Source organism: Branchiostoma lanceolatum, chromosome 4, assembly GCF_035083965.1.
Source record: "Branchiostoma lanceolatum isolate klBraLanc5 chromosome 4, klBraLanc5.hap2, whole genome shotgun sequence".
Classification (NCBI taxonomy): domain Eukaryota; kingdom Metazoa; phylum Chordata; class Leptocardii; order Amphioxiformes; family Branchiostomatidae; genus Branchiostoma; species Branchiostoma lanceolatum.
This window is the reverse complement of record NC_089725.1, coordinates 7115213-7125046: the sequence shown is the minus strand read 5'-3', so window position 1 is coordinate 7125046 and position 9834 is coordinate 7115213. Positions and strand designations below refer to the sequence as shown.

General features: G+C 40.8%; 1 protein-coding gene across 1 annotated transcript; it reads right to left on the bottom strand.

Moving 5' to 3' along the window:
- Positions 1-358: 358 nt before the first annotated feature.
- LOC136432098 (CD151 antigen-like) lies at positions 359-6490 on the bottom strand. Its single transcript, XM_066423115.1, has 7 exons — positions 6395-6490; positions 4853-5044; positions 3946-4023; positions 3547-3633; positions 2855-2968; positions 1832-1915; positions 359-1182 (listed from the first exon to the last, which is right to left on the bottom strand). The coding sequence occupies exons 1-7, from the start codon at positions 6461-6463 to the stop codon at positions 1114-1116; spliced, it is 693 nt and encodes a 230-aa protein (XP_066279212.1). The 5' UTR covers positions 6464-6490; the 3' UTR covers positions 359-1113.
- Between the last annotated feature and the right edge of the window lie 3344 nt (positions 6491-9834).

Genomic DNA, 9834 nt, shown 5'->3' with positions numbered 1-9834 from the left:
GAAAGTGGAATACTGCAGAATGTTCGTTATGCTAACGAGGGCCTCAATTGCAATTCATGCAGTAGTCTCCTACGTCTTTTGTGGAAGGATTTGGGTCGGGCTGTGTCGTGTAAATACTAACCTGAAAAATCGCGTTATTGATGATGTATCATACAGTACTCGTTGGGCCAATAGAAGACGATGATGAAAAAGAAGTAGAGGACAAAGATCTAGAAAGTCAACAACCAAACGTAGACATTCCCCTACCTCTAAATTCTTTAAATTAGACTTCCATTGCAAAAAGAATCAACTAGATTTTCAGTCAAAACTGTATGGACCTTACTTCACATGCATAACATATCAATTTTGTTCTTGAATGTGTCGCTGAATTTCGTTTTGATATATCTTAGATATATTTCGAAAGTCACAAATACCACATGCAGTTATAATAGTACCATCACACTACAAATCAAAACATACAAGATCCGCATATCTTACTAACCCTTGGAAACAGAGAGAAGGTAGTTTGCTATTATTTTATCATTATTTATTATTTAGTAATATTTGTAATATTGGTAGTATATGATATACACGAAACAGTGCGAAACATTTATAATTAGGAAGTTGTATAATTTGTAATTTCCATTCTTGGTGTGACTCATTATGCCACTGGTTAACTATTCATGTTTAGCTGTGAAAAGTAGCTTAGAATAGGAAGAAACATTCAGAACACATCTGTATATCTGTCCTTATGTTTAAGCCTCTAACGGTTGACTGTTCAAAACGTATAGAACATACACCCAAAAGACACGTACCATTACTTAGAAAAACGTAAAATTGAGTCCTACTGGCTGTGTTGATATGAAGCCCATCATTGTCAATAAGTACTGTTAATAACACATCTGTATATCTTTACTTATGTTTAAAAATCTAACGGTTGACTGTTCAAAACGTATCTGTATAGAAATTACACCCAAAAGACATGTGCCACTAGATAATAAAATTGAGTCCTGCTGGCTGTGTTGATATGAAGCCCATCATTGTTAATAATACTGTTAATTGGATCAATTATTCCATCAATAGACACGGACGTCCGGTGTCTTGTGTGTGGTGATGTGATTCTAGTCGCACGGCTCAGTGTATCTTCTTGTTCCAGTCATGAAGAGCCTTGTACTGGCAACACGTCAGGATCAGTCCCAACACCTGTCAAAGTGAGAACGAACAGTTATTAGTAACCTTTGGCGGTGAAACGATTTGGCGTAACGCGGTATATTTCCCGACTGTAATGTTGGAGGTCATTTTAACCTTTAAAAGCCTTCAGTCCTGCTACAGTCGATTTACAGTACATTCGGATGTTCGATTGGGCCGATGACTGAGGTTGTGACACTGTGACTGTGTGTTTGTTTGTTTGTTTGTTTGTTTGTTTGTTTGTTTCTCTCTCTCTCTCTGAGTATCGCTGTGTGCATGTGCAAATACAGTGTATATATGTGTGTGTTTGTGTTTGTGTGTGTGTGTGCGTGCAAATACAGTGTATATATGTGTGTGTTTGTGTATGCGTGTGTACATGTGTGTGTGTGTGTGTGTGCGTGCGTGTGTGTGTGTGCGTGTGTGTGTGTGTGTGTGCGTGTGTGTGTGTGTGTGTGTGTGTGTGTGTGTGTGTGTGTGTGTGTGTGTGTGTGTGTGTGTGCGATATCAAGACATGTTTCATGTGAGTTCCAATCTGCGATCAAAAAAGTCCACTTCTCTCACAGATGAAATTAGCCTCATAGGCTACATGATGGCAACTCATCTCAAGCGATATATAAGATACATGTAAATTTAATCATCAGAATGTCGGCGTGCTGAAACCCACCTGCACCAGACTCAGACCCAGCGCGATCCATCCAGCACGGAAGACGTTCAGTCCTACCGACCCCAACAGAAACTTATCGCATCCCTGTAAGATATTTGTGCTAAACAATTTAAAAAGGTAATGTGTACGGTTACCGTATAATTAGTGACAGAACTGTTGTCAAAGCAGATATTGATTTGAGGCAACCAAAGCAACATTAGGGCCCCAAAAATAGAAATTAAAAGAATGCTGAAATCTTTATGGTAGTGACATTTACTAACATTGTTGAGCACATTTGCGTAATAACTTCATACTTTGAGCATTTCAAAACCGCGCAAAATCGTGCTGTACGATGATCCTCTTAGTTTCACGAGCCTACAAAATCTCCGGCCACGATTTTCAGTGAGTTTTGACATCACATAGCTATATAAATATAGACGTCATATTTCTTGACGTTGCTATACATTCTGATAGTGCTGTTTGAACTAATCATGTATAGAAATGACAAAATGATTTGACTTTCAACATCCGACTTTCGGGCCCTAATATTGCTTGGGTTCCTTTAAGCTAACCTTGGGAGGTCTCATCATGAATAGTGCGAAAACAAGAGTACTAGTTTTTCAAATAGATACGAGGAGCGTTCAGAAACAAACGCCTTTTGTATCATAGTAGGTTCATTTTTGTAGGAAACGAGACTGAAGTGTCTCAATTTGTTGTTCACATTTTTATGAGCGACTGAGTTAACTCCAAGTTGACTGCACCCTTGGAAGTTTGTCAGAAGCAAATATAAGTCAGATATGCCCATTTACAATCACTTTAAGAAGCTTATATAACCTGCAGGATTATACATGTCTCTACAACTTACATGTCAAATTTGATTTCTGAACTCCTTGTAGTTCCTCTTTAACAGATGCTAGGATAGAGTGAAGTATGGTTTTGTAAACTACTTTTCCATTTACTAAGAGAAAGGAAACTTGGCACAGATATTATGTGTTTACTATGATGCAAACGGCGTTTCTTTCTGAACGCTCCTCGTATATGCACCTTGTCATGGGCCGTAGAAACATTACAGCTGCCAGAAGTTGGGTTCTTAATAGGACAGCACGATGGTGGAATGGTTCTCCAGTCAGAAGCGTTGCTCTCACCGCAGCAGTGAAACTTTGTAACATGGAGAATAGGAACGTTAAAATATTATATAAGGTCGGGTGGTTATGATACATAGCACTCCCTCCGCTTACCAAAACGTTACTACCATCATAGTACACTCGTTATGAAAAGATACACTGGAACTTTGATCTTCAGAAGGAATGTACAGAAAGTACGAAATGGAACGAAATGGAACTATAGAAAGTTACTATACCATTTCGTTTCATTTCGTTCATTTTCGTTTCATTTCGCACTTTCTGTACACCCTTCAGGGGTGAGTACTGTACTAGTACTACACCAGATACAGTAACCTAAAGATGGGCTTAGCATGCTGACACTCCGATATCGGCATCAGGGCCGGTTAATTAAGGGGGCACACCCCAGTTTCTTGCTCCCATTGAAACCTATAGGATAGTAAAGAGACTTTTTACCGGCGCCGTACATTGCGTTTGGTCATAAACGAAACCTATACATGAATAAGCATACTTCCCTACTGCACTCTAAAAAGGATCCTATCATTGGGAATCTTATAATGCTGGCAAAGGTAGAATGACAGCATAGGAATACACACAGTTTGTCATGTCAGTTACCTCTTCCTGCAACTTGTCAAGGGTATCCTTGAGGCCGTTGGTCTCGCTCTCATTGATCGCCTGCCTGATGTTTATGTCCTTTCGAACCTTTACAACACAAACAGCATGACTATACACAACGGTTAGAGGCTTAGATGTGCCCCTTCGATGTAAAATGGGCCAGTCCGAAAATACTTCCACTCAAAAAATGGAATTTTACGTAATCCGCCAAGTCCAAAATCAGATTTATTAAATGAGACACCCCCATGTTTAAATGAACTCTTCAAGAGTATACTATAACTAGTACATTGTGGTTTACAAAAATAATTCTGGAGTAATGTATGCCCAAAGTGTGAACAAAGCCCTGTAGTATGGGCGAAATATAAATATTTATTATTATATGTAATGCACCAGGCATACCATATTATCGTGGTAGTACAGTGCGAGGAATCCTGTCGACCCAAGAGCAGCAAACACCACGAAACTCGTGATCCAGAACTGAAATGGCAGAACAATTTAGCATCTAACATCAAATCTCATAACATAGCCTTCCCAGTTATGATGCACTACCAATTATTGTACACTAGAGTTCCGGAACCTCCTACCTTTGCCAAAAAATTACCATCATTGACTACTAACATTCTATACAATTTCCTTATCACTAATGCACTAATACTGTCCTCATTTTACATGTTATCGATACATGTTGATGATGTTCTCTACCCAAATCGTCTAAGTATAAAGGTTCTATCCTGTCCATTTATCTTGTTCATCATGTTGAATATCGCGGAGTGCCTAGCTAGGAATGTGCGTCTTGCCCACCACACCCTCCTCAAGTAGGGTCGAATCGCTCGGCAACAAAGCCTCCAGCATCGACCCTGTCCTTCTGCCCCAAGGTTTTAGGTACTGGTGACGTCGCCACCAAAAACTTTCAGCCGATGAGAGGATTGCCACAAGCTCGTCTTGTTGAAATCCGCAAAGGTCGTTGGGAAGCTATCAGCCAATCAGGTCACGTCTTCTAAGACGTTATCTTGTTCTGAACCCAAAGTAGCGATTTAAAAATCGCTACTTTGGGTTCCAAAGTAGCGATTTAAAAATCGCTACTTTGGGTTCAGAACAAGATAACGGCTGTTCGTGCCAAATAGGGCTAGCCCATTTATCATTTATGAGCAATTAACGGCTGTTTGTGCCAAACAAGGCAAGCTCATTAATTATTCATGAGCAACTGTCAGTAACGTCACCAATACCTAAAACCTTGGGCCAGAAGAGCAGGGCCTGGAGGCTTTGTTGCCGAGCGATTCGACCCTGCCAGAGGAGGGTGGCCCACCAATGCCAGCATGCATCTGGAATCTGTCATGGCGCCTGCGCACCCAAACACTGCGAAGACGAAGCCGAAAGCTCCCGCCGCGATGAGGATGTAGATGATGACGGGGTAGAACAGACTGGCCAGGAGGGAGCTGTACGTGTTTTTCTCCACCAGCATCCAGATCCCCACCCCCAGGGCCGCACCGCTGGACAGCTGACGGAAAACAAGATATAGTAAAGAAATGTCAATATCACAAGAAATTCAAAAGCTAGATTAGAATGCAAAGTTCGTGGGGTAGTGTGGCGTAACGGCAGGGTGTTCGGCCCACAACCAAGCGGTCCCGGGTTCGAGTCCCCCTGACGCCACCGACGCTGTGCCCTTGGGAAAGGCACTTTACTCTCACCACCCAGCTTTAAAAATGGGTATATTGTTCTATGTGGCACTGTTGATATAACTTGTAAAAAATTGTAAAAAATTGTGTGCAGTGCCACGTCGTCCTTGTCTGTCACAAAGCGAATTTTGAAAAAAATAGAATACAGAGTTTGCGAGTGATATCATTCTGTCCAACTGAGGTGTTGTCCGAAAGGCCTCAACACTCGGACCCCAAACATGGTCATGATCCTAAAACTATAGGTACTAGTATACATTTGTGGAAATGTTTAGAGAAGGACGTACATAACTTCAGACTTTATCAAAATCAACATTGCAGCCAAGTAACTAATGTATCCAGAGCTGAGTACATATGATAGACTAACACAAGTCTGGTATTGCACCATGAGTACTGTACAACGTCTTACCACGGTCAATATGATATATAGCAAAGTCCAAGTTCTGCATAATAAAAAAAAGTCGTACGTCTAACATCCAAATTCCACAACCTCCAATGACCGATCGCTGCATGTTTTTCTTTTTTTACAGTTGGGTCGGTTTGCCATTGTGCTTGCGTGTCTCTATTATCGTACTTAAAAAAAAAAACAACTAATTTACAGCCCTACCAGAGCACGATCACGGTTGTTGGTGTACTTGTAGCCAACGGCAGCGCGAAATTGAACGTCGTGCTTGCGCAAAGTATTACAGTATTATTGAGAACGAATTCCACTTCATAATAGATTGTCCAACTTATTACAAAGAGCGACAAAAATTGTTACAGTCCATTGCATGGAAATCCGATACCGAATACTACCACATACAAAGACAGTGTTATTCATTATGATATTATCCTGATGCCTTGTTCATATGTGTACAAGTTGCCCTACATTGTACCAGTTACAATTGTCTTCCAATAAAGTTCTCTCCTATATCGCCGTATCGTCGTCACGGTAATGCTTCGGTCCCATTTCCAATCCGGGGCCAGACCGGGCTGTTTGCGAAAACGAAAAATCAGAAAATGCACATCATGAAAATACACAATATACGGTTAGGAGTGATTTTTTTAACGTTTTGTGTCTTTTGTTGTCTCTTCTATCATATGCTTCGTTCCCACAAGCTGCCCAGCCGGGCTCCGAATTGGAAATGGGACCGAAGCATAAACTAAGAGAATGATGAAAATGAAGAGTTACGCACCCATGCTACCACCCCGTAGCCAATGACGCTTGGCTTCAAGCAGTCTTTGTTGCAGCACTCAGCCCCCATAGTCAGCTTCTACACACTCGGACTGACCTCTGCGCGTCCAGCATGCTAGTAGTATGACCTACAGTCTTGAGAAACTGTTCAAGCAAACATTCTCATCACCATAGAAACCACAACTAAACTTATGTCTATTGGTTTTGTTCTTTAATTAAATTGAAACAAGTTGAGGTGAATTGCTCGCTCACCATGGGCATTTCGTGTACCGTAAATGCAGAAATGTTCACGGTGGTCTTATGTTCGTGGTTTTTTGCGGCGACCGTTTCACCGCGAACTTAAAACAATTGAACATTTTTGTCCAATACTGTAGCAGTATGTGACTATAACGCTGCCGCGAACTTAAAACCACCGCAAAATTCCATTTTCGACATAGCGCGACATAAAAACCACGCGACCTTAAATGCATTTACAGTATCTGGTACAAAGTACGTACCGCCGTCTCCAATATCATTGGAATGATGGTTGATATTAAAGGGGAGTGAACAGAACGGAATAACTGAAAATGGGCTCCGAAACGGCTTTTTAGAAAAAGACGTATGTACAAGACCGACCAGTTCTGACTACCAACCAACCTGTGGAGTGATTCGCAGTAATCCGTTTATAGCGCGGTTCGGCAGATGTTGGTAAAATACGACTTAAAGATTAACAAAAGAATCGCATACCTACAGCTAGTACTTCTGTTGGGGAGATTGTTATTGAAAGTTATTCATTGACAGTGTTGATGTGTTTGTTGTAGGGTAATGTATAATTTGTGTACGATTGATGGATGATCTTGGCCGTTGCTCCAGGAATTAGGACTTATGGAGTCCAAGCAGTGCAGGAAATTGAACTTAAAGCCAGTGAAAACTTCTCAATTGAGGTCTTAGAGTGACCTTTAAGACATAGTTGGCAAACCCTCTTCAGCAGGCCCGACTCGGTCGGTACGTTAACCTCAGCCCTGCTATTCCAGGCCGGTATTCTGGCTTCTGGCGACGTCACTGGCAAATGCTCATGAATAATTAATGAACTAGCCGTATTAGGCACAAACAGCCGTTATTTTGCTCTGAACCCAACGTAGCGATGTAAGACGTAACCTGATTGGCTGATAGCTTCCCGGCGACTTTTGCGGTTTTGCACAAGATGAGCTTGTGCAAAGCCTCTGATTGGCTGAAATCTGTTTTGGTTGTGACTTCGCCAGAAGCCAGAATACTGACCTGGAATAGCAGGGCTGATGCAGGAGGTAACGTACCGAGCGAGTCGGGCCTGCTGAGGAGGGTGAGTTGGCATAGAATAATCAATTTTAGGCGCTGCGCGAGGAGCCCATGTAACACCATGTCCACTCGTAGAAGCGCCATCATATATTGCACGTAATAAATAGGTTAAGGACATGTGTATATTTCCCCTAACAAATTTGGCCCTTTACTCGACTGTTCATCTGCTTATATGGCCGGTAAGGGACTATCAGAGAAGCCCGACCGTCACTCAGAGAACATTAGTATCTTTCACCCCAACATCTGCTTGGAGACCTTATCAGATTTTCTATATGACAAACATGGCCTTGACTATTCATCCACTTACTTGACTATTCATCCACTTATATATGATGAACTTTTGGACACCAGACCACGTATAAAACGTTATAAAAATGATATACGGTCATACCTCCTGATGCCTGTAAGGCGCGCTCATCGGTTATACGGTCTTCAGATTATGTCACCAATATACAATGTGCTCCCTGGCTAAATTGGCATTTTGACTTTCCATATTTTTATCACCAATGAATTAAGAAAGAAATGTTGTAGTACTGAATATTGCTAGCTAGGCATCAAATTTTATTGCCCTTGATATGATTTTTTTCTAAGAGAAATTACAGCACTTTGGTACATAACCCTGCAATGAAACTATGTTTTCCATGTGCATAATGATCAAAGCTACAAACGTACGTTCTCACAAATTGACATCTATGACATGTCCATAGTTATTAGAAAAAGATTTTTTGGATTAGGTAAAAACAATAATGTTTTAATAAATACAGATCATCAGAAGATATCAATTTGTGCAAGCGTACGTTTGTAGCTTTTATCATTATGCACATGGGAAGCAAAGTTTCATTTCAGTGTTATGTACCAAAGTGCAGTATTTTCTCTTAGAAAAAAAGGAATATCAAGGGCAATAAAATTTGATGACGTCATCCATATGGTCCAACAAATCAGATTTAGAATTTTTTCATGACCAGCTAGCAATATGCAGTACAATTACAGTTCTTTCTTGATCTGTTAATGAGAAAACAATGAAAAGTCAAAAAGCCAATTTAGCCAGGGAAGAAATCTTAAGAAAGTGTGACTTAACTCAGCCAAGAAAACCCGCACATGGATGCTGTCACACAATACAGTAGTCTTTATTTGCACAGAAAGTATCGTCACATTCGTACACCTGTGGCGTTGCATCTGGTGTAACTGTTTGTCCTCATCACAAACCATCCACATCTCATGGCTATGTTGACTTTGGTACGTACACTGTACAAACGGCTTAAGTGCATTGTTGTTCCATACACATTTTCGTCACATTTAAAAAGGCAAACACAATCATATATGGACGAATCCAGAGTATAATATTTGAAACACAATTATGTAGATTTTTATACTTTCTCTACAAACATTTTAGTTGAAGGATAGTGAAGACATAATCATCGTTGCTTCCAAAGGAGACAATGGTTCATAAAGTAGTTTAAGATTTTTTTTAAGAATTCATTCAAAATTCGTTATACTCTGAGTTTGTATATTCTTGAAACCTTTTATTCATCAGAGGCGATTTGATTTGTTTTTTTGCGCCAAAGTAAAGTAGCCTGTTTTCAACCTTCCGCCTTCTTTCAGCATTGCACGTCGTGGCACAGGGCACTTAGAGATATTGCACAACTGATTCAAATGATTTTGTTGAAGAGAAAATGGGCGTAACTGAAATCAGCGATCTACTTTTGAATCAAACGTTGATCAAGAGAGTGTCATAGACCCGATTTAGACACCCATTTTTAGTCGACTCCAGGTCTTGTGTAAATCGGAAAGCGCATGTCGGTAAATCAGGTCATAGTAACGAATGCTGTCCGTCATGCTGGTGTTTAGTTGCATGTCTGTGAATCTCATCTGAAGTTCACACAGCGTCTTTTGCGTCGTCGGCAAGCTTATGAATATTCATCTGCTAGGGGCCAATCAATAGACCCATTTCCAGTTACGGCGGCCATTTTGAATTTTCCGGGGTCAGCTAGGGGTCATGCGCCAAAACGAGGCATGACAGGTCGGATGTGTCAGAAAATCGGTATCCCAAAATGATTGAGGCACGATTCACTGACATGCAAAAGACTAGTAGACACCAATAAGGCCAGATTTACACACAAGTTTTCG

Coding starts and splice junctions, on each gene's coding strand:
- LOC136432098 (XM_066423115.1), bottom strand. CDS start 6,463: ATGGGGGCTGAGTGCTGCAACAAAGACTGCTTGAAGCCAAGCGTCATT. Junction 4,024..4,852: donor CCAGATGCATGCTGGCATTG/GTGGGCCACCCT, acceptor CTGCCATTTCAG/TTCTGGATCACGAGTTTCGT. Junction 3,634..3,945: donor TGTACTACCACGATAATATG/GTATGCCTGGTG, acceptor TGTGTTGTAAAG/GTTCGAAAGGACATAAACAT.